Genomic DNA, 27,509 nt, shown 5'->3' on the forward strand with positions numbered 1-27,509 from the left:
TGACCATGGCACCCAGTGGCTGAGCCAACCCAGGGCCAGGATTGCCACTGATGTGCCTGCACCTCTCTGTGGTGTCGAAGGGCACATTTTTAACTCCTTCCATTAAATATCAAAGCATGTGCCCCTGGAGTCCTAGTGCATAAAGGCTGTGATGGAGGAGGTACCAGTCGGGACCTGGGAGCTCTGAGGGTCCTGTGGCTGTGAGGGCTGTGATGAGTGTCCAGCAGGGCAGGCCAGACTTGGAAGGGATGGGAGATCCGAAGGGACTGGGGGAGAGCAGAAAGACATATTCCAGAAGTGCATGTGAAACAAAGCAAAAGCATTTAATTTTGAAATATGAGGAGTATTTGCTTGCTAAGCGAATTAGGTACTAAGTTTCCATTTCATTGACTTGACCATCTTTTCTGAGTCCTGACTTTCAGTTAAAATAGTAGATAGTATTTACTGAGTACTGAGTATGCGCTGAGCCATTTCCGCGTATCTGTCCTGAAGTGACCCTATGTGGGGGGTGCCATTATGTCACCAGTGTCCCTGATGAAGCAGCCCAGGCATGGAGCGAGCGAAGCACTTGCAGCTGAGGTCCCCCAGCTGGGATGCCGGTGCTGGCCACCTGCCCTTTCCCACTCTGGTTTCCCTTCGATCCACTTTCTCTCCAGAAGCCACTATGATCTTCTATGAATGCACATTGGAAGATGTTCCTGCCTGGCCAGTGCAGGAAGCTGACAGGAGATGGGATGGTTTAGGGTTAGGGGCACCCACACCCAAGGGCACAGACTGATGCAGCTTGGAGTCAGGATGCTAAGACTCCCCAGAGGATCAAGCCAGCCTCAGCAGCCACCTGATTGAAAGTATCAGGCCACTGGGGATCAGACCTGTGCTCTTGGCCACCTGCCCCTCTCCTCTTCTTTACAGGGTGGGAGGATGAGGGGCGTGGACGTGGGGTGGCAGCAGTAGTAAGGGCTTGAGCATCAGAGAGCACATGGGAGCAGGGCACCAGGAGTGTCACGAGTCAGGGCAGCCAAGGCTGGCACTTCTGTCCTCCGTCTCAGGCTGCCAGGCCTGTCTGGGTCCCCTAGGGGCCTGTCTTCCCTGTGCTCTGTTCCCAGCAGTCACCAAAACTCTCTGCTTCTGTTTTCTTTCTAGGCCGATAAGAAGGACCCCCAAGGCAACGGCACCGTGGCTGGGTTTGAACTGCTGCTGCAGAAGCAACTGAAGGGCAAACAGATGCAGAAGGAAATGTCGGAATTCATTCGGGAAAGGTGAGGCCTGGGCCCTCCCAGCTCTGGGCACTGGTGACAGTGCCTGCGTTGGCCTCTTAGCCTGAGGGAACTGAGAGCAGCAGGAGTGAGCCTTGCACACCCAGCGCTGGGTGTGGTTAGCACCAAGGGGAACGTGAGGCTGGAGTCACAAACTCATGGCCCTCAGGACAGATCTGGCCAGCAAATGTGTTGTTTTGGCCTGTGCAGTGGTTTTAAAGATTTGAACCAACATTTTTTAAATTGGTAGATTTGTACATTAAGATCTGGATATCTAGCATCTCTGGAGAAAGCAGTAAGTGGCTCTGTATCCCCAGTTTGCCTCAGTCTCCACCACTCCCTTCTGTCCCCACACAGACTACTTGGCTCCTCTACTTACCTGTGTGGCCCTCCTAGAGCCCTGTCCCTTTGAATGACAAAAAAGGAGAGTGTTACATTTCTGTTTATCTTTAAACCAAATCTGTGTCCTGGACCTGGGCATACAGAACCACACCCCCTTCCCCTTCCCCACTTCCAGCCCTGCCTCAGGGAGCTCAGTCCAATGGGAGAGTCAGCGAAACTGAGCTTGAAAAGTGTGGGGACTATAGTAGTGGTTTAGATGAACCAGGTGAGAAGACAATGAACTCAGCCTGATGGAAATAGGAAAAGCTACAAAAAGAAGTTCTTTTTCTGTCTCCCTCTCTCCAAGTGTTGAAACCCTGGTAAGCACACCTCACGTGCACTCACACCTGCCCCCCCCAACATGTACACTACCCCCCTCCACACGTGTGTGTGCGTGCGCGCACACACACACACACACATACACACATACACACAACTTCCTTTCTGGAGTTCCCAGAGTACACTGGAAATATTTATAGTAATTGGCAATACATTTTAAAATATTTCTTTTGTAACTGTAACAACAACAAGCAAGTAATAATTCTTTGGCATCTTAAAGCACCTCTTCTTTTACTAGCCCCATTTTCTGTTTGTATAATGAAATCTTTATTTTGTGACCCATTAAACTGGTAAGGAATTGAGAGGTTTCATATCTCAGGTGCAAAAAAAAAATAGCATAAAACAGGCAAATAGGAAAATGGTTGTAAAAGCTGTAGTTTGAACACATTTATGGCTTGTACTTTTGCAAAAATATCAGGTTTGCAATAAATTAGAAACTGCCAGTTGGGAACTCTTCTCTTTCCTGAGATGTGTAATTTCTCTCAGTCCACTTTGTGGTCTCATAGGGAGGACCTGTCAGAGCCAGGAGAGGTGCAGAGTGGGAAGCAGGGTAGGGGACAGGTGAGGGAAGGGGGCAGGTGATGGTGGTTGGCTGTGGCCTCAGCATGAGGAGGTGGGCAGGAGGTGCAGATGAGGCAGGCGCTGGCACTAGGGGTGATGTTCTGGAAGCAGATGGGACTCCTGCCTGGGGCATGTGGTTGTCCTTGAGACCTTTGGAGACTTGCAGCAAAGAGTGCGACCTGGTAAGATCTACCTTCCAGAGAGAGTTCTTGGCTACAGGCTGGAAGCTGTGGGCTGGCTGTTCCTGTCACCCTGAGAAGGGCGGGGCTTGAGGCAGAGTGAACAGAGGAAGTGGTGACTGCAGAAGACCTGGGGGCATCCAGAGAGGCCCCGGAGTATGAAGCAGTGCCAGAAGGGACAAGATTGTGTGTCTCTCAGTGCCGAATCATGAGCTAATAATTACTCGGTTAGGCTGTCCTGAGAGGCAGGAAGCAAGCGCTGCAGCCCCCAGAATGTCTCTGGAGTTCTCCCCATTTGCCAAGTGATGGACTGGGGCAGAATACCTCCGACAATACATTGGCCACGGCTGCACCAGATAACACAGAACACCCCCCAGAGAGTTGCCTTGGAAGAGTGTTGGGGCCTGGGAGCCAAATTCAAGGCAGCTTCCCTCTCTGGGGAAGTAGAATCAGCCAGCTCTGGGCTCTGCCTGGTTTCCATGGAAATACTCATGCCCTGCAGGCTTGACAGTTACAGCCATTGGGGGCTGGGAGACAGTACAGAACACTTCTGTTTATGCCAACTTGGAGGGCCTAAACCCAGAGCTCTGGGGCTAGAAGGGAGAAGGCAGCACTGGGCGTCCCTGTGGCCTGGCACGAGTCACATTCATTCACTTAAGGGTCCCCTGTGTATCCAGTCTGCGTTAGGAGCTGTGCAGATGACAGCTTTTCATCTGCACAGCCTGGAGAGACAGCTGGGAACAGCCCATTTTGTGGATGAGGAGGTTCAGATGATTTCATGTATTCATTCCTTCAACAGATATTTACTAAGCACCTACTATGTGCCAGACAGACCAGAGCTATGTACTTTCGGAGCTTATGGTCTGATGGGTTCCTTACCTGGTTAAGAAGCGGCAGGGCTGCAGGTTAGACTCAGAGTCTAGCACTGCAGAGCTGACGTGGGGTTTCCTCCCTTTGCAGGATAAAGATTGAAGAAGAATACGCAAAGAACTTAGCTAAGCTCTCCCAGAGCTCCTTGGCCGCACAGGAGGAAGGGTGAGTGGGGAGGACGGTGATGGGAATGGGGAGGGAGAGTAGGCACTCAGGAATGGGGACCCCATTCCACCCACCACTGATTGCTGCCCTGGGCCTATGGGATGTGGAAGTCTCCATAAGCCTGGCTCCAGGTGGGTGCCCAGGACTCCAGCTGTGGGCACGCAGGTTCAAGGTTAGCACTCCCACACTTATGGCCAGGGGCTTCCTGCCATATGCCGGAGTGTGTCTGGCCCCCCTCTGCCTTGTCCCCTGGGAGCTGGGCACTAGCCCCCAGATGCCCACACCTGCTCCCCTTTCTCTGAGAGCAGGCTGGCAGGAAACTGGGTGTGAGGGGATTCTGCACCCATCCCCCTATGTAGAGTTGTCTCCTGTGGCCTGGGGCCAGGCTCCCCTCCCCTTCCAGCTGAACAGTCCAGACCTCCTTGGGTGGGACTGGGCTGGGAAGGCTGAACCCCACCCTCCCAGCCACAGAAGGATCCCTAGTGAGGGAAGACTGCAGCCTTCTCTGCTCTGTCTTGTTAACAGTGAGTTTTGGCCTGCTAGTGGGGATGTAAAACAGAACAGCTACTGTAGAAAGCACCTTGGCGGTGCCGCAGAAAAACTAAACCTAGAATCACTGTATGACCCAGCAGTCCCACTCATAGGTTTATACCCAAGAGAACTGAAAACAGATATGAAAACAAATGCATGTACATGAATGGTCATAGCAGCCCAATTCACAATAGCCAACAGGTAGAAACAACCCAAATGTCTATCAAAGAATGAATGAATAAACAAGTTATGATATGTCCATATTGGTTATAGGATGGGATATTATTCAGCCTTAAAAAAAGAATGAAGTACTGATCCATACTACTATGTGGATGAAGTGAAAGAAATAGGACACTGAGGTTGCATGTTATATTATTCCATTTATGTGAAATGTCCAAAATAAAGTCATAGAGGCAGAATGAAGATTGGTGGTTGCCCAGGTTTGGGAGGAGGGGGATGGGATGGGATTAACTGCTTAATGGGCATGAGGTTTCTTCTCATGGGGGGTGGGGTGTATAAATCTGCTCAGCTGTTGCAGCACAATATAATTGGCTGGGTGGCTTAAAAACCAGAACTTTAGTCTATCATGGTTCCGGGGGCTGGGAGCTCAACACCACAGTGCCAACAGGGCTGGTGTCTGGGGAGAGCCTGCCTCTTCTTCGCAGGTAGCGGCCCTCTGGCTATGGCCTTTCCCAGTAAGGAGAGAGAGCAGGTGCCTCAGTGTCTCCTCTTATGAAGGCTCCAATGCTGTAGGATCAGGGCCCCACCCTTATGACCCCACATAACCTCAGTTTCTGTTGTAAGGGGCCATCTCCAACTAACAGTTGCACTGGGGGTGAGGGCCTCAACACGAGAATTTAAGGAGACACAAACATTCAGTCTATAACAGGGTGAATAAGATGGCTCAGCCCTGGCTGGTGTGGCTCAGTGGTTGAGTACTGGCCTGCAAATCAAAGGGTCACCAGTTCAATTCCCAGTCAGGGCACATGCCTGGGTTGTGGGCCAGGTCCCCATTAGGGAGCACACAAGAGACAACCACACTGATGTTTCTCTCCCTCTCTTTCTCCCTCCTTTCCCCTTTGGCTAAAAGTAAATAAAATCTTTTAAAAAACAACAACAAAAAAAAGGTTTGGAACTAGACAGACCTGGTGGCTGCACAACATGGTGAACATACTACATGCCACTGGATTGTCCTCATTAAAATGCTTGCTTTCATGTCATGGGACTCCCACTCGATAATAAACATGAAGACTCAAGAAGTCAGAGCTGAAGTGTTCCTGAGACCCCTGCCTGGTCCAGCCTCCCTCCAATGCAATGTCTGAATCTCCTCTGAGAGGAAGGGGGCATTCTGTCGTGGGACGGTTGTGGCTGCCAGAGAGCTGTGATGTTAAACAAGTCCAGATCTGCTCGCATGGCTTGAAATCCCTCAGGGGACAGGGCTTTGCCAACCAAATGTGGCTTTAATTAAGGCCTCTGCATGGGCTCACGGTGCAGCCAGCAGGCTGCCTCCGAGTGGTTTTCACCAACCTGCTGGCCACAGGCCACAGGGCGGCCCTGCAGGGCCAGTGTCTCTTCCACAGACACAGATGAGGTTACCTCCAGCCGCTTCTGCTCCATGCACTGGGCTGAGGGCAGGAACATATCGGAATTGCCCTACCAGCCTGGGCAGGGGGCTTTTCTAGGCATCTTCATGCCCTGCAACACCAGTGCTGCCCCGGAGTCTTCCCGCTTCCACCTCCTCAGCCTGGGCTGCCGCCAGGGACACTGCGTCCTGCCAACACACACAGCATATGCTCCCAGCTGAACAGCCCAGGCCTGCACCGCCGTGCTGCACACACATGCACCTACAAACTTGGGACAACAACACATACTCACATACGTGCATCAACACCACTCACTGCCAACATGGGGGTGAACACATGCCCCTCACCATTGCACACGCACACTAGCCCCATGCACACACTGCTTCTAGCAGGCACTGTCGGGGGCAGGATGACCTAGTGGGCTCCCACCACAGTGTGCAGCGGTGCTGTTTTGCATTTACACGCAGCTTTGGACAGTAGCCCAGTCCACCCTGAAACCTTCAAAGTGCAATGCTGGAGCCTAGAAATGAGGGGCAGCCTAGGAAGGTGCCAATGCAGAGACTCGAGCTGTTTTTGCCACTTGAGCACTGGGTCCAAATTAGATTCCACAGGATATGTGCTCATTGGTGAGTAAACAGACTCAGGTTGTTCATCTGCCTTCAGTCTTTCTCTCCTGCATGGAAAGGAAATGGGATTTGGGTCTTCTCTGGGTGATAATTGTGACAGTGTCATGCATTTTGATTTGGCATGCCTCAGACTGTATATTGAAACAAATATATCTCAGATTTTTTTTTTTTGGTCAACCTCTCATCAGCTGAAAGATTTCCCTTCAAATAAAAAAATTTGTAAATTGCTTTATTCTAAATTGTGAAGTGGCTCCAAGAGGCCTGGAATATTAGGGCTGGCTCAAACAGACCCATTTTTTTAAAGATTATATTTATTTTATTTTTAGAAAGAGGGTAAGGGAGAGAGAAAGACAGAGGGAGAAACATCCACGTGAGAGAAAAACATTGATCAGTTGCCTCTCACATGAACCCCAGCCAGGGACTGGGCTACAACCTAGGCACATGCCCTGACATGGGAATCAAACCAATGACCTTTTGCTCCACAGGACAACACTCAACCAGCTGAGCCACACTGCTCAGGGCTTAGACAGACCAATCAAATGTATAGAGTGACATCCTCCCACCTTATGAATATCTGTCCTGGAGGTGGGGATGAGGACATTGTTCTGATCCTGAAACTGTGCTTCCTCCTGTCCACCCAGTAGCCCTCAGATGACCCTCTCAGGCCACCACAGCGGTCATTGCACCAGTTACTGACCACATGCTCTGCTGGTGGGGGATGTGTGGATTCCCTGTACTACCAGGGCCTTTGTGGCTGGTGGGCTCTTCGAGTGTGGCTCAGCTGCAGGAACAACCCCTCCCTCTCTATCCCCCCTTAGTCAGGTTCCCTCCTCTCCTCAGACCGGACCATGTCTGTCAGCTGTGTACTGCACTGACGTTCACTTTAAGTCCATGATGCATCTTGACATAGGCCATGTGTATGGCATGAGGTCAGGATCAAGATGCTTTTCCCCTACGGATGTGCAGTCATGCCTGCACCATTTGTTAGAAGATTGTCTGTCCTTCTTTGAGATAACTTGGCATTCTTGTTGCACATGGATCACCCACATATGTGAGTCTGTTTCTGGACCTGGTATTGCATGCCCTTGTCTATGTGACGACCTCCTCTTCCTCCACCCCCTCCTCACCCTGCCCTGGACCTGCTGCCCTCCTCCTGGAGCAGGTGAGGAGCCAAGCCACCCCGAGCTGCCCTCACACAGCTCCCTGGAGCTCAGACTCTGAGTCCAACAGAAATGTCAACAGCTTGGGTGGCCCCATTTCTCACTCTGTCTCTTTTCTGGTGGGCTCCCTGGCTGACAGCACCCAAGGGGACCCCTCTTTGCCAGCAGGCTCCTAGATAAAATGAGTCAGTCATCTCCCATAAACACCCACCTCAGCCTGAGCCAGCACTGCAACCAGACAGGCCTGGGCCATGATCAGAGGGATCAGTTCTGTTCTCTTGGGTAATTCTCAGAGCTGCTGGCTTCTCCGCTTGAAGCCCAGGAGGCTTGCAGCAGGCTCTCTTTTCATCAGCTTTTCCACTTGAGTTTAATGAATTCTCTGGGGAAAGTGGCTTTTTGACAAATGAAGTGAACTGCACATTCAGCCTGGGTTTACTGGCTGGGTGTAGAGGTCTTGAGTGAGATCTTGGGATCATTTGGAAGGTTGGTGAGGTTGCAGAGTTGCGAATAACCTGCAGTCCAGTCTCAGGGAGCTCAGGAGATTGCTCCTACTTGAAGCATCCTGGAGTGGAAAGTGGTTTGGCGCAGAGGACCTGCTGTTCTCCGGTAAAGCTGTCTGCAGCGCTGGGGCTCACAGTTCAGAACTGGTGCCAGCGGGGGCCACCCCCCTGCTGAAGATGATGGAGGGCCTGCTCTGCCACACAGGCATCCCCAGGAGGTCCCTAACCCAGATGGCCCTCCTTTGCTCCTCCTGGAAGCCAGGCTGTCTGAGGTTGGCCTGCAAGCGGGTTATGTGGCACCTTCCATGTGAGGAGGGCTGTGCCCTGGGAAGGCACCTGTCCTCCCTCTGTGATTTACCAGCAGGTGTTTGTACCTGGTCAGCACACCAGGGAGGGCTGACGGGAAGACAGGGAGTGAGCCGTCAGCCTGCTCTGGAGGCCTTCCCTGCCACTGCACCCCACCGTGCTTGCACCTCCCCAAGTTCTCTGTGTTTCTGGATGACTTCCCCAGTCTGCCACAGTCCGTTCTTGCAGCTCCTTGGCTCGGTCTGGGATGGCTTGGGTGGAAACGCAGTGATCAGGTTTGTCTTGTGCCTGGCCTCTGCCCATCCAAGCCCCAACCTCCAGGGTGGTGTGCTCCTCCGGACTCTGGGTCTCGGGCATCAGTCACTGTCTGCGAGCCTGACAGTCTGCTTCGTGTTGCAGCTCCCTGGGAGAAGCGTGGGCGCAGGTGAAGAAGAGCCTCGCAGACGAGGCGGAAGTTCACCTCAAGTTCTCTGCCAAGGTAACCACTTTCCTCAGCCTCTGTAGGCTGGTCTTCCATGGAGGTGCACTGCTGAAGTCTTCCCAGCTGTCTCTCCCCTGTGTAGTGTTGACCAGACTCTGTGATGTGAGCTCCAAGAGCTGGGAAGAGACACAGCGGCACTGCGTTGGACGGTGTGTCCACCATACAGCACAGCAGTGTCAGGAGCGAGAAGTTTCCATCAAGGGCACAGGTGCTAGTAAAACATCATGAGGAAGTGATGTGTGCTGAGAACCTAGGACCCTTGTTTTTAACATAATTTAGTAATTTTAAATGTAGATCATTTAATTTCTTTTTAATCCTCACCTGAGGATATGTTTATTGATTTTAGAGAGGGAGTAGGGGGAGAGAGAGAGAGAAACATTGATGAGAGAGGAACATCAATCACTTGCCTCCCATACCCTAGAGATGGAACCCACAACCCAGGTCTGTGCTCCGACCAGGAATTGAACCCACAACCTTCTTAGTGTATGGGACAATGCTCCAACCAACTGAGCCACCCAGCCAGGGTGAGATCATTTAACTTTTAATACTGGCTGTCTTTAGCAACCAGCTCATAAAATCCCTACAGATGTAGCACTTGGGGCCAGTATCGGCCTCCCCAGCATCCCTCTGTGAGGAGGGCAGAGTCTGCTCAGCTCCTCAGGTGAACTTGTGAATGGTGGAAGCCAGCTGGGCTTTCAAAAGAATGCATTTTCTACTTCTTGGTGTTCCGAGAGACTGCACTATGCCAAGAGAAATTTCTTTCTTTCTTTTTTTTTTTTTTTCAGTTTTGCTTTGTTGATTTTTTAATGAAATTTCAGACCAGGTAAGTGAGGCTTCTGTCATTGGATCTAAAGACTCAAGCTCCATGACCCTGAAGTTCTGTTCTGTTCGCTCTGTGCTCGGTGCTCAGGGTCGTGCCCAGTGTATGGTGGATGCACGGTCACTGTTTTCTGAAGCAATGAACAAATGGTGCCTTCCCACCGTCTCCTCTTGACCCCTTACTCCTTTCAGGCCCCCTTTCTCTCAGGGTTTCTCCGTGTTTCCAAAGGACCCTCTCTTCCCCACTCCCTGGCTCATACCCGCAAATTCTCTCTTGGGCTCTTAGCCACTTTTCAGGGGGAAAAGTAAACCAAGTGTCTGAGTGAAATAATTCACACTCGAGTGTGCATGGCTGGTGGGGCGCCCACAAACATGCTTGCTCTTAAAAGGGAGAGAGACCTGGGAGAGCACGATTCCAGGCGACCTGGGCCCCCCGGGGTCCACGCTCTTCCTTCCACCCTCTGAGCGTCACCAGGCAGGCACCAGGGCCTGAGAGGCCACTCGGACCAAGTGCTTAACCTCTCTGAGCCCCCATTTTTAAATTAGGGGACACACTACCTCCTTTACTACTGGATGGTACTATCCCCCCCAGCAATAGCTACTGCTTCCTGGGGCTTCCATGCTCTGTGCTCATGGGCCCTGTCTCTTTTCTAGTGCTTTCCCCAGAGCAGTCGCAACTCTGGGCACTGGGGTCCCCACGGATGTGCGCTGGAGGACAGGAGCCTGGCCCTGTGCGAGGCCTTCCTGCCCCCTCTCACAATAGTTCCCTGCACACAGAGGGCAGGAGTGACTCAAGTAGCTGAGATACATGAGGGGTGAAAGGAGAAACAGTGCTACACTAGCTGCTCACTGTTCAAGGATGTTAGTGCCCTGAGAGCCAGCTGACACCCAGGTGGGAGTGAGAATTCCTGGCTGACAGGAGCACACTCATCTCTGGCCCCAAACACTTCAGGAGGAAATTGCCGCTCAAGCTCCGGGAGAGAAGGGAGCTCAGTGGATTAGGCTCTTGTCTGCCTCATATACACAGCAGCAGCAAGCTATTTTTGGGCTTCAGGTCGGGAGTAGTGTTCCCTGTAGGTCTCCCTTCTGTCCCAGCCCCCAGCAGCTCTGTTCTCTGGGGACAGAGCCCTCCTTTGACTAGCGCCTCAACGGGAGAGGGACGGAAAGGCTGCCCTCGGAGCCAGTGGGGCTGGGAGCTGCCTGCGCCTCTGAAAGGGCCTCCTGCTGGGTCCCGGGGCCTGGGGGCATTTACTTCCCTTCAGCGGGACCCCTGCTTTTGCATTGTTCATAGAGTGCTCAGCTGACCAAACATTCTCCAACACTCTGTTTTTCTCTACTTCCTTTTACTATGACTACTTCTGGGCACCAGAGGGTTTTCCCCACGGCGGCCAGTTCTGACCCCAGTGGGGTGTCCTGCAGTGTAACTCAATTCCATTCTAACTGCCTGGAAGTGGCATCAGACCCCACAGGGTAAGGCTTAGCCCCACGAGACTGCCAGTTGCAAGCAGTGAGTCCCCAGGTTACCCACACTTGCGTTGACCTGGCTACAGATCGGGGGCTCTCGCAACCTCCTCCTCAGGTTTGATGCTTTGCTAGAACAGCTCACAGAACCCAGGGAAACACTTACTTGGGTTTATGAGTATATTGCAGATTCAAGGCTATGAGGTGATGCAGGTGAACAGCCAGGTAAAGAGCTACAGAAGGCAAGGTCTGGAAGGGTCCTGAGCCCAAGAGCTTCTGCCCCTGTGGAGTTGGGTGTGTCACCCTCATGGCACCATGGACGTGTTCACCAACCCAGAAGCTCCCTGGATACTGTAGTGTAGGGATCTTTAGGGAGGCGTCACCACGCAGGCACAATCGATTCCTAAATTACTCTCCAGCTTCTCTCCCCTCCCCGGAGGTTGGGGAGTGGGGCTGAAAGTTCCGAGCTTCCAGTTGTGGCTTGGTTTTTGTGCTGACCAGCGCCCCTCCTGAAGCAATTTAGAAGCCCACCAGGAGTCACCTCCTTAGAACAAAAGAGGCTCCTATCGCCCAGGAAATTCCAAGGGATTCAGGAACCAGGTCACTGACCAAATATTAAAACAAAAGATGCCCCTGGCATTCTTCTCACTTAGAAAATCACAAAGGTCTTAGGCACTCCCGCCAGGAGCTGAGGACAAGCACTGAAATACAAGTATTTGTCGCCGTATCATAGAATCTCAGCTCTGTAAGTGTTCTCGATGGTTACATGCAGCATGGAACTCATCTCTCACCTTTATCAGCCACCCTGACAGACAGCACCTCCGCTTCACACGAGAAGGGGTAGGGGAGGAGGCCACCTCCCAGCTGAGAGGGCTCAGCCGCTGGAGAGGCGATGGAGAGCACCGAGTGAGCTGGGTGCTCGGCCCGCAGGCCTTTCTCCAGACAGATCAGTGGCGTTTAAAGCACAAGCGCTGTTCTGAGGTGCTCTCTGCCCTCTCTTAGGGTCTGTCCTGGGTGGTGCAGGAAGTCACCGATGGAAACCTTCAGAAGAATGGCAACATCAACCAGGTTTTCTCTGACAACCACTACTGCTCCCGGTGGTGGTCAGTGTCGGTGGCCTTAGGCAATCACCAAGGCAGCCCAGGGGTTACATGGCTATTCTCTGAAAAGAAAGGAGCTCCCAGGATGCATTGTTTGCTGTGGATAGTAGGGCTCCTTGTGCCCCAAACCCGTTTTAAGCCCTGCCCCAAAAGGCTCGTTGAAGTTCTACTGTTCCGTGTCAGGAGTAGGAGCTCTTTAAGAAGTGCGGTTTTGCTAAGGCAGACTCTCAGGCTTCTCTAGTCTGCTAGCTGAAGCCATTGTTAACAGCAACAGGCTGCTGAAAAGAAGTGATTGCTCTGTAATACAGAGGAAGTTATACCTGGCTGTGCCGACGAAGGGAGAACAGAAAAATCCTTTGTGATGGGAGAACACCTAGTCACGTGATTAGAGGCCACGCATGCAGTCAGAAGAGTGTGGGGCGTTGTGGGGGCCTGGAAGCACGAGTTTAAGTCAGCGCCATCACCAATGAGCTTCCTGACCTTGGGCAAGTCACTTCGCATCCCTGAGCTTCCATTTTTTTTTTCCATTGGAAACCTATTTGTTGGAGACCCACAGTAATACATTTTGCATGGCCCTCACAACACACAGGTGTGCACGCCCAGTCTGCACATGCAGACAGGCACATGTGTACAGAGCCGACACACACAATTCATGAAACAGGGCTTGTCTTTCTGCCTGCAGTGCATTTCACATTAATATTTTCCTCATGTCTGGTCCGTTCCTATCAAAAAGCTGGCCCTGACCTGCTAAACTGATTTCACGACTCCTAGCTGCCCACCATTGGAAAAACCCTGGGCCGGATAGTCTCTGACACTGTTTGCATCTTGAGACGTCTCCTCTTGTCTTCAGGGTAGGGTGCAGAGGGGAGGAAGCTGAGCGTGGGGTTCTACACGGGCAAGCGGCGTGGACCCCACAGCCCGTCCCTTCCAGGGCAAGCCAATCAGGAGCCCACCAGGATCGGCTCCTGAGGACTTGGGACTCCAGCTAAACAAAGGCGCTTGGCAGTTTAAAATGAGTATGGAAAGATACCCAGTCAACTTTTTTTTGAAAAATTACACCTTTTAGAAGTACTTAAAATATAGAGACAGGATCCGTGGGACTGAGTCGCCGCTGACAGCTGGCAGTGTTATGTTGCAGAATGTCATTCGGAATTTGGGGAGGCACTTTTTGTTGTGGACAGAGCCTGGGGCTGGGCCCAGGAATCCCGAGGGACCTGAAAAGCCCCTCCAGGTCACTCCTGGGCACAGTGAAGTCTAGAAACCAACTCTCTTTTGGGGTGCTCAGAAGGTGACCCCAGAGCTACTGAGTCAGTCTGCCCAGTTCACCCTCACGGACCCCCAGTTGGGAGCAGGTTGCCAGGGCCACTGAGTAGCACGAGCTCCTCAGCAAACGCCTGATGCGTGTGGGAAAGGGGTTTGAGGGTCCTCCATAGCTTTCCAGTTTGTAGCATCTTGCAAACTGCCACCACCAGGTGGGGGTGTTTTCCTGTATAGAGAAACTTGCCTGGGCTCAAAAAATAATAGCGGACGATTACAGCTAATGTGAGGAGGAGAGGGGCACTCGGGGGCACTCCGGTGGCCTGCTCCCTGTTGGCCTTCGAAGGCCATCCAACAACAAAGCCATAGTCTTGTCTCCCAGGGCATGGGGCTCTGAGATCTTGTCACTCCCCCATGTAGCGAAAGGGCCCTCACTCCACACCAGCTCCAGCCAGATGCGGACACAGTAGTGGCCCAGCCAGCAAGGCTCCTGCCCACTTGGTGCTCAGTCACGTGTAATCGGTTCTGTAGAACTGGGAACCCGTAAGTCCTCAAGGTTGCCAGAGAAAAAGTTCGGGTAACAGGAGCCTGGTGAGGAGGAAGAGAAACGTCACAGAATCCCAGAGTGATGTGTGCTAGGGGGAGGGGGGATGGTCATCCAACCAGGGAAGTTTAGCTGTGCTTTCCACGGGTGCTTCTGGGGCAGGTGGAGGCCAAGGGGCTGGAAGGCCGAGTCAGGAGGGCCCAGGAGCCCACTCAGGTGGGGGCTGTAGGAGTCAAGTCAGGGGTTCGGTGGGGAACTGAGAGGCTCTTTCAGAAAGGAGTGGGGGACAAGGAATAAAAGAAAAGGAAAGTGCTTGAAAAATACCACCTGCTCCTCTCAGAGCATAAACCTCTTTCTCTGGCCTTCAGAGTGTGCTTGGGCTGGGACCGGAGCTGGTCTCCAGGCAGACCAGCCTGCCAGCAAGCCCTCCCTGGGCACAGTGCACTCGAGGGGCCTGTGAGTTTCCGACAGGCCCTGGGAGGTTCCCACCATCTACGACTCCACTGGATTGTACCCTTCCTGTCAGAGGGGCCGGGCCGCTGCCCCAGTCCCCACACCCACCTGCAGGGGTGGGAAAGTACCCTCCCTCTTCACGTGCTTGCAGCTGACACCCTGGGGTTCTGAGGATGTCCCCCTTGCTCTCCTCAACAGCTCCACAGTGAGGTAGAGAAGCCCCTAATGAACTTCCGTGAGAACTTCAAGAAAGACATGAAAAAGTGTGACCACCACATTGCTGATCTCCGCAAGCAGCTTGCTAGCCGCTTCGCTGCCGTGGAGAAGGTGAGGAGCACGGGACCCTGGGTGGGGTCTCCTGGAAGGCCGTGGGCTGAGTGGGACACGTGTGTGGCGGGGGGGGGGGGGCTCCAGCCTGTATCTGATGTACCCACCTCCCCACCCCTCACCCAGGCAGAGATCAGGAGCTGCTGCCCTGTGGCTCTCAGACCCCTGCCCAGAGGGCCAGTAGGAGCAGGAGAGGCTCACCTGCCACAGGAGACGTAGGGGTCTCCAGCAGGCACCTGAGACATGGGACAGGAGCCTGGATGTGCTTCTGGTCCACTTGTGCCCCTTTGGGCCTCACCTATCAAGTTCTTTCCTGACTGATCACAGCCCCCCACCAAAGTCTGTGAGGTCTGAGCTAGGTGGGAGATGCTGATGGCCGGCACTGGGGGGAAGGGGACCCTCCTGGGGGGCTGACTGCAATGGCTTAGGGTGCAGGAGAAGGAGGGGCATATGGCTGCAGGCACCCTAGAATCTGTCAGCTGCCACCACCAAGGGACCCCTCCTGCCCCAGACTGGGGTGCTGGTACTACCATCTGCTAAGCACTACTGAGGCGTGATGGAGATGACCTTGTGCTTCCTCCCTACCCCTGCCCAGGCTGAGATTTTAGGACTGCCCATACGTGCACGTGCTCCAACAGAACCCTGGTCTGAGAGACTCGCTGCAGGCCAAGTCAGGATCTGGTTGAGAGAGACGGGGATGGGAAGGGGTGTGGCAGCCTCTGCATGGCGACTAACTGGCCGAGTGATGCTTGTCTAGCAGCTTAGCCTGTCAGAGCCACGTGGCATCACCCACAGAAGCAGGGAAAAGAAAGGACACTTCCCTAGGAAATGAGCAAGCCAGGCGCTGTGACCCATGGGGCCTTCCTGGCTCTGAGCCCTGTGAACAGCCTTCCCATGCCCTTGGCCCCCAGGCCCGGAAGGCCCTCACAGAGCGGCAGAGAGACCTGGAGATGAAGACCCAGCAGCTGGAGATCAAACTGAGCAACAAGACGGAGGAGGACATCAAGAAGGCGCGAAGGAAGTCCACGCAGGCTGGTGAGTGCGTGGCCATGGCCCACCTGTCGTCACCTGATGCAGGAAGCCCCGCAAGGCTAAGGCTGGGGGATGGAGTGCCTGGGAGCTGCAGCCCACAGGGGGAGGCCGCAGGGGGCGCTGTGCAGAGGGGAGTCAGCAAGGCTGTCTCCAGGCCCTGCTCTCTGACCGGGAAGTGGTTTCTCCCCACTGCCCCCAGAATTCAGGGGTCCTATCACTGTGTGGAACCCCTAGGATTACACACCTCACCCCTACAGGGAGTGATGCTCACCTACAGTGATGGGCCCCTGCCCCAGCAGGGCTGACATGTTAACAAAATAACCACGTTTCAGTCTCCCTGAAATGCGCCTTTAGTGAATTGGTTTCTGCTTCCACCTGGTGGTAAAAATTAGCTAATGCCCAAGGCAGGGGGAGAGAAGCCAGTAAAAACCTACCAAATATTTCTGAAAACAAAAAAAATGAGCATGGAAGGACAGTGCATGTTGCTCTCTGGGACTGAAATGTGGCCATGGGGTAGGGCTCAGGTGTGATGGCCTCTGGGTCCCTTCTGCCAAACCCAGCATGACGATTCCTCACAGAGTGAAGTGGCCGCCATATGGACATTTTGAAATAAGATGGTATAAAAATAAGTCAATAACAAAATAATGTGAACATAACATTTGAAATACAGGTCTTACAATGCACAATGATAAATGAATGGATCCAGAAACAGAAGGCATAATATACTTACTGGGGGTGGGAAGGGAAACCCAGGACGAGGAGAGGCATCCCCAAAATCATTTAATTAATTAAGTTATTAAATACAATTATATTACAAAACCAATATCTTTGCTTGGGAAAAACTTTAATCAGCACATAAGAATATAAAATCTTAATTTGCCAAATATAATCACCATCCGTATTTCCTAGTGATGTTTTTAATATTTGTACTCAAATTTATACACATTAGGTCATATTATACTCTGTGTTCTAAAGTTTTATTTTAATTGCTATATCTTAGAGATAGCTCTATTCCATTACCTATATGTCTGATTACCCACCCATTCACGTACCCTGGACTTTTTTAATGGTGGAATAGCATCCAGGTGTGTGATTTTGTAAGCTGTGCTTCCTCATTTCCCTGACCGATTTCTGTAGGACTTTTGGATTGTTCCAGAGTGTTTGGCAATGCCAGCAAGGCTGTGTTATTACAGATGCGTCTGCATCTAACTTTGTGTATAGAGAGAATGGAGATGTGAATTTTCTGGGTCAAAGAGTTGTGTTCATCTCGATGGGTATTTCCATGTTGCTTTCCAGAATGGCGCGCCCAACCAGTAGCATGGGTGGATGCCTTTTCCCTAAACTCTTGTCAGCATTGTGTTATCAAACTGTGATAGACTTGCAAGTCATATGTGACTTTTTTCTGTGAATCGGTTTGACAGCCAAGATACTCTGGTTCCAGAATCCATGGCTTAGCTCATACTGTGCAGAAGGGTTTCCTTCCAGACCCATGAGCTGCATAGAGATAAGACACACCCTCCCTCACCTACCCTATTTCCCGATGTTGCAGGAGCTACCAAAGCATGTTCTCAAAACCAGGATTGACAGGCAGGGCTTTGGAAGTTTCATATGGTACCTTTATAGGGTGGCACACTAACTGCATCCTGGGTTAGGCCCAGGGTCTTGGTGGGTATGCATTTGCAGTGAAGTATTGGCTTTTTTCCCTCCAGTTCCAGTCCTTCTTGAGATCAAGGGCCTGGTCCTTGACCTCGGGCCAAGAGTGAAATGAACAAAGCCCTTTATTTGGGTTTTGTTACTCAATGGTCATCTCCCAGCTAGTGGTGTGGTTCAGGGAAAAGGGAGCTACTGACCAGGCCCTGGGTCCTGGGTACATTTTGTTTGTTTGTTTGTTTGTTTTCACTTTCATACCAGAATGGGCAAGATGATGTTACAAGAATAATTTTGAATCTACTCCAATGACTAGATTTAAAGAATAAATGAGTTAGCCTTGGCTGGTGCGTGAGTTGTTCCTTCCATGAGCACAGGCCACAATACCTTCCTATCTGGGGCCCTGTGAGGATCTGAACTCCGCTAGACCCAGCTCTAGCCTGGAGAACACTTCTCTAACTGGGCTGTGCACACGGACCCCTGAGGAGCTGGTGGAAATGCAGTTTCTGGCTCACTCTTGGTGTCGGGTATGTCCAGGGATCTGCATTTCTGGCAAGCTCCCAGAGCGCACAGATTCTGCTGGTCTAGGAATGGCATTTTGTGTGGCAAGGTTCTGGGGTTCTGGTGCCTCAGTAATGTTTGCAGTTACTTTATAGTTTGTTTTCTTTCTAATTATAAAATGTTTCAAAGGTACATATAATTGCAAAAAAAACAACATACTGGCCATCAGGATTGAACAGTTGTGTTTCTTTCAGATCTCTTATGAAAGAAAGTGCTGTAGAAAGAGCTCCTTTCTTCCCACCCAGCCTGTTTCCCAGTGTGAGCACTATTCTAGAACTGGTGTATAGTGCTCAGTGAGTGTTCATGCCACCACTGTGGATGGGCGAGCCGTATACCATCGGACACGTTATTGTGTGTTTCAGAATGACATCCTATTGCGTATACACACACATACACATAAATGGACATAATTTGCAAAGTTTTCTTCTTTCACTAGTACCAAGTTGCTTGGGACATGTTTTAATGGAAAAGGACTCTACAATGTGAAATGAAACTACTATCTTTAAAGAAGACACATTTCTTCAGATCATGATAGGGTTAGGGGTCCCAGGAGTAACCCCCTTCCCATCCCTCACCACCTACACTAAGAAACCTCCATCCTGAATTCTTGGTCTCTGGGGTCAAGTTCAGTTGGATACTCTGAAGCTGATCCCTTATGGTGCTGGGCAGTGCCTCTCTTTGTTCTGCTTCCATTCCCACCCCACCCCCACTTTCCGTTGGCTTCCATGGCCCTAAGGAGAGGAACTGGCATGGCTGTGTGCTGCCCCAGGGGAGAGGGCAGCCATGGCATGGCCAGGACTCAGTGTGACGGTGGCACCGGCCTTTTCCAGGGGATGACCTCATGCGCTGTGTGGACCTCTACAACCAGGCCCAGTCCAAGTGGTTTGAAGAGATGGTGACCACCACGCTGGTGAGTACATGTCAGCACAGTGCCTGGTTCTCAGGACACCCGAAGTGGAGGCTGGCGGGCATGTAGGGGGTGGAGTGGCAGCGACTGAGGAGATGGTCGTTACACCTGTTCATGTTGGGGTCAAGACCTCAACTCTGGGCCAGTCTCCACTGACTCTGAACCTTGCTCTGGCACTTCCTAACTGTGTAAACATGGGTGAGGGTTGGATCTTGCTGTACCTTCCTTGGCTATCCCCTGAAGGGTCAGGTTTAATTGAAGATGTCCCTAACTGAGTTGACAGTGGCCCCTTTAGGACATATAGGCAAGCTGTAGGAAGCATGACCCCCCCCCCCCCCCCCCCCCAGAAGAGTGGCAGGTTCTGCAGAGAAGATCCTTGTGCAGCACATAAGTGGTGAGGTTGGGACACTGTGTGGGAGGAATGGGGGGAGGCCCATGATTGGGGGCATGAGGAATAGGCATCAAACCCCCTTTTTTGCCTTGCTGAGTTTCTCCTGCAAACGGGCGGCATCTCCTCAGTCAGCCCTTGTTGCAGTGAAGTGTGGTGGGCATTTGGGCCATTGGGCCAGGTGAGAAAGAAGCATCATGCCAGCTGTTTATTGTCCCATTGCTTGAAGCCACCCCCAACCACCCAGCACAGGACAGTGACCTGGTTTTCCTCCTGGTTAATCTCCTAATTAAGCCCCCTGCTTTACCCCCCTCCCCAGTTAATCACCTGGGCGCTGACCTAGTAGTTGTGCACAGAAATAACAGCCTGATCCCCTAAATTCTAAAGATATGGAACCACCTAGAAACCAACAGGCAAACCCTTTCCAGTCATCCTGTTGACAGTGGCCACCCAACTCCCAGCCCCCTGCCTCCCCGGGCCTGGTCTCTGGTCTGTCCCTCAGCAGTAGGTAGGGGTGGCCTGAGGGCAGAGGCTGCTCAGCAGAGGCCCAGGGAGGCACAGACACGCCCCCACCCCGCCACCCCCAGCACAGGTCCCTTTTGTCATGCCACCAGGAACCAGGGCTGGGGCTGCACCGGTGCAGTCACCATCATGAAAACAGACCCTGGTTCAAATCTCGCTCCTCCCATCATTCCACATCACTTTGGGCAGGTGGTGTTAACTGTCCAGATGTTCATTCCCTTGTTTGGAAAATGTGGAAAAGATCTGACCTCTCTCTTAAAATTATTATGAGCACGATAAAGTGATGCATGTAAAGCCCTTAGCACCCACCATGCCTGACTGGGCAGGGGCCAGGAAAAGGCGGCTGCTGTGTTTTCATCCTCTTTACTTTCACTGCCAGAGATAGGACGAGTCCTTCGTCAAACCCCAGAGGGTCACATGGGGTCAGGGCTGAGTAGGTGGTGGCTTGTGTTGTGGGAGATGGTGGTCTGGGACCTGCATGGTGGGACAGTCCCCACATGGAGGGGACATGCTCAGAGGTCTCTGGTCTCTCCTGCACAGGAGCTGGAGCGGCTGGAGGTGGAGAGGGTGGAGATGATCCGGCAACACCTGTGCCAGTACACACAGCTGCGGCACGAGACAGACATGTTCAACCAAAGTGTGAGTTCCCGCCCCCTGCCCTGGTGGAGGGCAAGCAGGACCCTGGGTGACCCGGGGTCAGGGAGGGCCACCACCACTGCTCTGTGCCAGGTTACGTGGTCACTGTGGATGACTCTGTCCTGGAAATGGGCAATGGACAGGCTTGGGATGGCCTTGTAGATTGGCCTTTGCTCCCATGCGAACACATCTCAGCGCAGGAAATAGAGCCATTACCCTGAGGAGAAAGACACTCGTGATAGCTAAAATGGCAGAAGATGCTATTGCCTGCCCCAATGAATTTCTTACCAAAAGGAAAAAAAAATTAGAAATGTTCAGAATATCTAAAGCTAAAATTTCATTTGTCCTGTTCTGTGGTGGTAAACATGGGAACAGAGGTGGAAGTGGTCACAGACCCGGAGCCATTGGGGCCACCCTGCCCTCTCGCCCAGCCCTGGGGTCAAGAGGGTAAAGGGCGCTGAGTGAGAAACAGGGTGGGAATGAAAGGCCCCAGCTCCCCACTTTCACAGTCCAGTATGTCCATCCGTCCCATGGCCCTGCCCTGGGGCCCCACAACCCTCTAGAGAGGCTGCTCTGATAGGCTTGAAGGTGCAAGCAGTGTGGCTCAGAGCCAGCGTCCCCAGCTCTGCTGCCACTTCTGACTGCACCCTCTCTTCTCCCTCCCTTGCAGACAGTCGAGCCTGTGGACCAACTGCTTCGAAAAGTGGACCCAGCCAAAGACAGGGAGCTGTGGGTCAGAGAGCACAAGACGGGCAACATCCGCCCCGTGGACATGGAGATATAGATGGGCTCATGAGGCCCCGGGGGGCCTGCCAAGGAGCAGGGCTGGGGGTCCCATGAAGAGGAGGTGGTGGTTCCCACCACAGGGCCTGCTGCCAACTGGAACTGCCCTCCCACCCGCTCTCCTGGTCCACTGAGGAGAGGGAGGGGTGCAGGCTGCAGCTCATACTTCCAGAAGCACAGCCCAGATGGCCCCACTGGGAGGTCCCTAGTGTTTCCAGGCCAAGAAGATGGATCCACAGCTCTGCTCTTGTCTCTGAGGCTGAAGATCCCCACCTCCTGTGCTGTGCTTCCCGCTTCAAGAACAAACTGAGGCTGGAACTTTATGGTCCCTGCTGAGTACTGTAGGGGTCATCTCCTTATGCAGAGCCAACTGTGTCATATACTCAGCCTCTGGAAGCCCCAAAGTCCTTCCTCCAGCTGGTTCTCTTGTCTCTGAGGCTTTGGAGGGTCAGGGGAAGGATGTCTCTGTCTCCAAGCCAAGTGTCAGGGTAACAGTTGTGCATCAAAGGCACCATTTAGCTGAACAGCCATCCCTCAGCATCCTTTGCAGCCCTCCCCTGTTATTTTCCCCCTTGTATTCTGGGAGCCCACGACCTGGCTCTTCTTTGTCACCTTTCATGATCAAGAGTCTTGGGAAGAAGACCTGGCTCCTGTCTTCCCAGACCAACCCTGCGTGGAGAGGTCAGGATGGAACTACCTCATTCAGCAAATTAGCCCTCAGTCAGAGTGTCAAATAGTGTTTCCTAGTAGATCAGCATCCTCAGTAAAATCTCCTCTCTAAAAATCCCAATCCACCCAACCTTCAGATGCTGCCTCCTTGCACCTCCCCCTTTCCAGTCTCTTAAAGGGGCTGGGTCAGTCCTACATAGGAGACAGATTGGGGCAAGTCTTTGTCATCCCCAGATGGCTCCACCTGCTTGTGCATGCTGGCATCGGGATCACTGTCCCTTATATGGCTTTCTCTCATTGGTGGTCACTGTACAGGCATTGAAGACTCACGTAGCCACAGTAAGTTGTCACCTGCTGTGCCAGTATCCTGCCACCTTGGCCTCTCAGCACCTTGTGCACATTCCAGAGCCCTGCACCAAGCACCTGCTTGGTGCTGGTATAGCCTTCCCCTTTTCTTCATCTCCCAGTGTCTGGAAAAACCTGGTCTAAGTGTGACCTAGGAATCTTTCAGGGCTGCCATTGGGTCCTTGCACATCCCTTTCTCCTTTTCCTGACCACAGCAAACATGTTAAGTCACATGAAGTCTTGAGAATCAGTTCAAAAGGTCCAGAAGAAGAAAAGGGACCTGAAGGAGATCATGCAGCTGGCAAGGTGCAGATCCTAGCCTGGAACCCACGCCCTGAGACCCAGCCCATCTTTCTAACTTAATCTTCCCACTGATGACAGGATTATCGGATTCATGAGACCCATGTTTCCCAGGAGCACAGAATTCTAAGAGCACAATTCACTGGCTTTCAGTCTTGCCAGTGACTAGTGACATATTAATCTTGGATCTTTTGGTACCTCTTACACTGAGTCAGAATTGCTCTCTCATAGGTTACAGTAGAAAGATGCCGAATTTACTACAGCAGACCAAACTTTGTCATGTTTCCTACTGAAGCATCGCAGTCAAAAAGGTCAGCTTGAAGGCCTTCACCAACATGAATCTGTCCATGGCACGGAGAAACACTGCTTTTGGATCTGGGATTGAGCCCGCCATGACACCAGCCACCAGTTTCAGGGTGTTATTTTTTGGTTTCTTTATTAAAAACAGGTGCTAGTAATAATTGCTTTATGGCTTAGTAAACTAATTTATGGGTGATTTTCAAATATTCAAAGCCAATAGGCTTGTTATGAACAGATATTTTGAGTAGATATGCTCATGAATTTTGTCTTCTCATTTCTATCTGAGGGTTCCAGAGTCTTCTGTTCCTCACTGCAACAGAGGTGCTCTTGCCTCTTCCGGGGTGGCCCAAGCTGGTCCAAGGTGGGCAAGTCTAGTTTCTGAAGTCACTCATTTCTCCCCCACCATCTTACCTCAGTCTCGTTAGCTTCCTCACATGCTCCCTTTCTGTTTCTCTTCCCTCCTTTATTCATCGAGCACTTAGCTAAAGCCAGGCAATGTGCTAAGATCTGAGGACAAGATACGGGTTTGTCATGAGGGAAGCCCATGATCTGATGTTTTGTGTAGACTTCTCTTTTCTCCAGGGTTCTCGCAGGTCAGTAACCTTGGCATTCACATACAGGTACAGGTGGGCTTTCAGAGACACTGTCTGTTGTGCTGATAGATTTGCATTCATGCATTCATCCATTTATTGAGCAGATACTTGGGATAAGCCGGGCACTGTGTGGGATTTTAGAAGTATAGCTGCATACAAGACAGACACTGTCCTCTGTCTCCTCTATTCACCATGTAGACAGGAGGATACTTGAACATTTCTGGAGAATGAGAACATTTAACCTTCCACATTTAACCCCCTGGCAGCCTGCAGTTCCAGCACACACTACCGCCATGTGGCATTTACGCACTGGGTGGAAGGTAGGCAGCAACAAGGGTCCAGTCACCTGGTCGCTAGACTTTCACAGCCCATGTCCAACTTGAATTTCTGAGGTTTCTTTTGTTTTAAATAACACTCCTCACTTTACCAAGAGGGGGAAGCCCAAGCATGACCAGTGAGTGCAGAGAAATTAGCAAGAGTGAATTAAGAGCAGAACTAGAGCCCATAGTCCAAGCCCCTATATTGTTAACAGGGCTCTTCCCCTGCCCGCTGCTGGGTGAAGTCAAGATCAGGGCGAAGTCTACAGTACCTGAAAGTGCACCTCAGGGTAGCAGCCATTCTATTCAGGTGGTTCTGTTTTTGTTTATGTTTTGGCATTTAGGTTATAAGAGGATTTGGCTGGGATTATTCAGAACGGGTGACGAGTCTAGGTTATTCTTGAGCACATCTATTGTTCCATTTCTGAGAACAAGTGGGCCCCTTCTGCCTGTTCTACTTAGTTTTGTCTGGGAAAACCTAGCTTAAAAAAATAAGCATCTCCAAGACAAATGGTGTTCTGAGTGAGCTGGTTGCCATGACAACCTCCAGGAAAAGCCACTTGTTCCTCTCCATTTTATTTCCAGTGTGTTTGAGCAGTATCACAGAAGGATAGCTGTCCTGAGGTTCTGCAGCAGGCAGACTCTGCTGCCCCTCGGGGCTGACGGATGCCTGGAGCAGACAGAAACTTCGAGTTCACGAACCAGGTGTTTGTTTCTATTCCCTTTGTGGAAATCAATCAACTACTGGATTAGTGGATGGTGCATAAAAGTCTTAGCTGAGCCAAAGTCCCTTCTTGAAAATACAAGCCATAAATTCAAAGGATGTCAAAGACTTCAGCTTGTTTAAGTGATTTTACTTCCAGCTGTGAGTGGCCTTGACATGGAGAGTTTGCACAGGGTTCTGCAGACCTGCTGGCAGTTATGTAGGTATGGGAGGCGCTTCACAAATGTTCAGTGGGGTACGGACCAGCAGCACGCTTACTTGGCCAGCACACCATCTTCTTCCCGTGATCCTTCCCACCCCTCTAAGACATGCTGCCTTTTCTTTTTCTAAGTTTATTAAGGTATTTGGCATATAGTATTGGGGTTTATTGACATACAGTAAAATTCACCCTTTTGAAGTATACAGTTCTGTGAATTTTGACAAATGTGTATAGCCCTGTAAACACCACCAAAATTAACATATTTCCATCACTCCAAGATTCCCCCTGACCCCTGTAGTCAATCCACTCCTCCCACCCCCAGCCCTTGGCAACCACTGATTGGTTTTCTGACCTTATAGTTTTGCCTTTTCTAGGATGTTGTGTAAAAGGAGCCAGACAATGTAGTCTTTGAGGCTGGTTCCTTTCTCTCAGTCTCGGCTTAGTATTGTGAGCCACCCATGCTGTGTGCCTATCCTTGCTCCCCTCACGTCACCTAGTGGTGTTCCATTGCATGGCGTACCCCATGGCTTCCTCACTTCTACAATGCATTGTTTGCCCAGATGTTCCTCTTCAGGGGTCTACAGCTTGTCTGCATGGTTGCTCCACACCACTGCTTCCTACACCTCCCAGGACTCCTCCAAATGCCAACTGTGCCCACAGGTAGTTCTTGCAGCTCACACTTGGTTTTTGGTTCATGTCAGGATCTGACAGTGCAGAAAGCTGCCAGGGATTGTGGGGGAGGGCCAGGCTGGGTCTCCATTGCCTCCCACTTCTTCTGTGTCCTGGAGCTTACCTCTAGGATAGCAGATTCACCCTCTCCCGGGGCCCCTCATGTCGGCACACACAGTCCTTGACTATTGAGTGTAAGAGGATGTGGAAGGCAAATGGATGAGAAGGCAGGGGGCTGGCTGGGGGCTCATCGAGACCCTCTCCTGGATTTCTTTGCTTCATCTGCAGACTGAGGATATTCTAGAAGTTCTCTCAGGCCTCCTGCAGTCACTGCATTCTATCTTTCCCCCTTCTCATTTCCAGTGTTTTACCCTGTACATGTGGTGATTCCTCATCTGGGTCTCTTAAGCACAGTGGTGCATGGCGTTACCTAAACTCCTCATGAGAGGGACATGCTGGCATTTCTCTTGTTAGACACAAATGCAGCTAAAATTAAGAGTCTTGAGAGCTGTCAAGAATGAGGTAATTCCTCCTTAGGACCTCCAAGGTGACAACAACTCTGAGCCATATCTTGGTCATGCCCTGCTCAGTGACAAGTGAGCCCTGGACAGCCACCAGGAACCTCTCCAAGCAAACTGAAAACACCTGGGTCCAGGCTGAGGCGGGAGCGCAGGCCCACAGGCTTCCATGGTGGGGAGCCACAGATCTGTGCTGCTGGGCATTCTGGGAAAATTTTGCCATGGACTCTCATCATTACTCTTCCCCAGGAATATTATCCCAGTCAGGCCCCTCTCGAAGAGGAGGGACTCAACTCCTGTTGCAGCAGGTTTGGGTGAAAATAGACATATGACAAAAAAGCAAGCTTCCATTTTCTCTAACCCTCTAGATGCTGGGGCCAGGCTCTTTGGGGAGCCTTTGTTGGGAGGTGCCTCTGAAGGACAGGGGTTGTGACTGCCTTTGGTCTCTCTGTGCGTGGTTGAGGGGACGTGGACCCTTTGTGTTTCCAGGGAAGTTCCTAATGGGACTGCAATGGAGGAATGCAACGGTCTGGCACGTGGGTGCTCTAATGGACAGTGTGACACTGGGACAGAGGTCCCAGGGGCAAGAGCACTGGACTGGGTCCGCTCTGCTCTCTCCTTAGTCCTGTAACCTGAGTTGTCACCTCCCCTCCCGGACCTTGGTGGACTCATCTGTCAACTGAGACACTCCCCTTCCAGCGTTGTACACAGCAGACTGGCTCTTGGGAGCCATGGCCTCAGGGCAGCCTTGTGGACCCAGGGACAGATATTCAAAGGGACCCCGGCCACCCTTGGTGATGGGCCTTCAGTCTGCATCTCTGCCCTCCCTTAGGATGGGGATTGAGGGCGGGGGGTGGGGCACAGTAGTTCTTCACGGACATGAGCACATCAGCAAACCCTACGAAAGTGGAATTTTCTAACAGAATAAACTTGCTTGTTTGGTCTGTTTTCTGTAACTTTTGCTAAATACTTTATACATTTTTAATGTTACAAAGCTGTGTCTCCTGCCAGCATTCCTCCTCCCGGTATGAATGTGTTTACTCCACACTGTATATCCTCCTCCCTCTGACGCCTAGACCAGTAAATAAAATGGATGTAATATAATTTATAAGTGACACTGTTGAAACTCTGATCCCTCTGGGGGCTGTCACCAGCTCTCCTCAACTCCTGTAATAGCATTTGTGTGTATTAATGCTGAATTAAATGTTTAAAGCATTTAAATTTTGAAGGCGTTTGCTATATATAATTGTTCCACATTGTTATAAAGCATTTTCAGGAAGTTAAATCTCTCCCATTTTTTTCCTTTTGGCTCTGTGTGTACACTTGAGATGCTTAGGATCACCCATGTGAAATAAACTATCCAGAGACACTGGGTCCCCCTGGGTGACCCTCCTCTCTGGAAGGCAGCCACACTCTCCTTTGGACAAATGGCCTCTGCATTTCTCCAGGCTCCCAGGACTGGGATAATTTTACTCCTGATAACTTAGCAGGGGGACAAAA

At 51.5% G+C, this 27,509-nt stretch overlaps 1 protein-coding gene across 6 annotated transcripts in view; it reads left to right on the forward strand.

Annotated features, from left to right (window-relative positions):
- GAS7 (growth arrest specific 7) overlaps window positions 1–27,234 on the forward strand; it is a 207,048-nt gene extending 179,814 nt beyond the window's left edge. For all 6 annotated transcript variants that reach the window (XM_028534591.2, XM_036032995.1, XM_028534592.2 and 3 more), the window contains 8 exons: window positions 1,144–1,259; window positions 3,677–3,751; window positions 8,857–8,935; window positions 14,771–14,899; window positions 15,811–15,934; window positions 18,970–19,049; window positions 20,497–20,595; window positions 21,263–27,234. In XM_028534591.2, the coding sequence (XP_028390392.1) occupies window positions 1,144–1,259; window positions 3,677–3,751; window positions 8,857–8,935; window positions 14,771–14,899; window positions 15,811–15,934; window positions 18,970–19,049; window positions 20,497–20,595; window positions 21,263–21,376 (816 nt within the window). In that variant the 3' untranslated portion in view covers window positions 21,377–27,234. The remainder of the gene's footprint in view (window positions 1–1,143; window positions 1,260–3,676; window positions 3,752–8,856; window positions 8,936–14,770; window positions 14,900–15,810; window positions 15,935–18,969; window positions 19,050–20,496; window positions 20,596–21,262) is intronic.
- The last annotated feature ends 275 nt before the right edge of the window (window positions 27,235–27,509 follow it).

The sequence above is a fragment of the Phyllostomus discolor genome, chromosome 8 (assembly GCF_004126475.2).
Source record: "Phyllostomus discolor isolate MPI-MPIP mPhyDis1 chromosome 8, mPhyDis1.pri.v3, whole genome shotgun sequence".
Classification (NCBI taxonomy): domain Eukaryota; kingdom Metazoa; phylum Chordata; class Mammalia; order Chiroptera; family Phyllostomidae; genus Phyllostomus; species Phyllostomus discolor.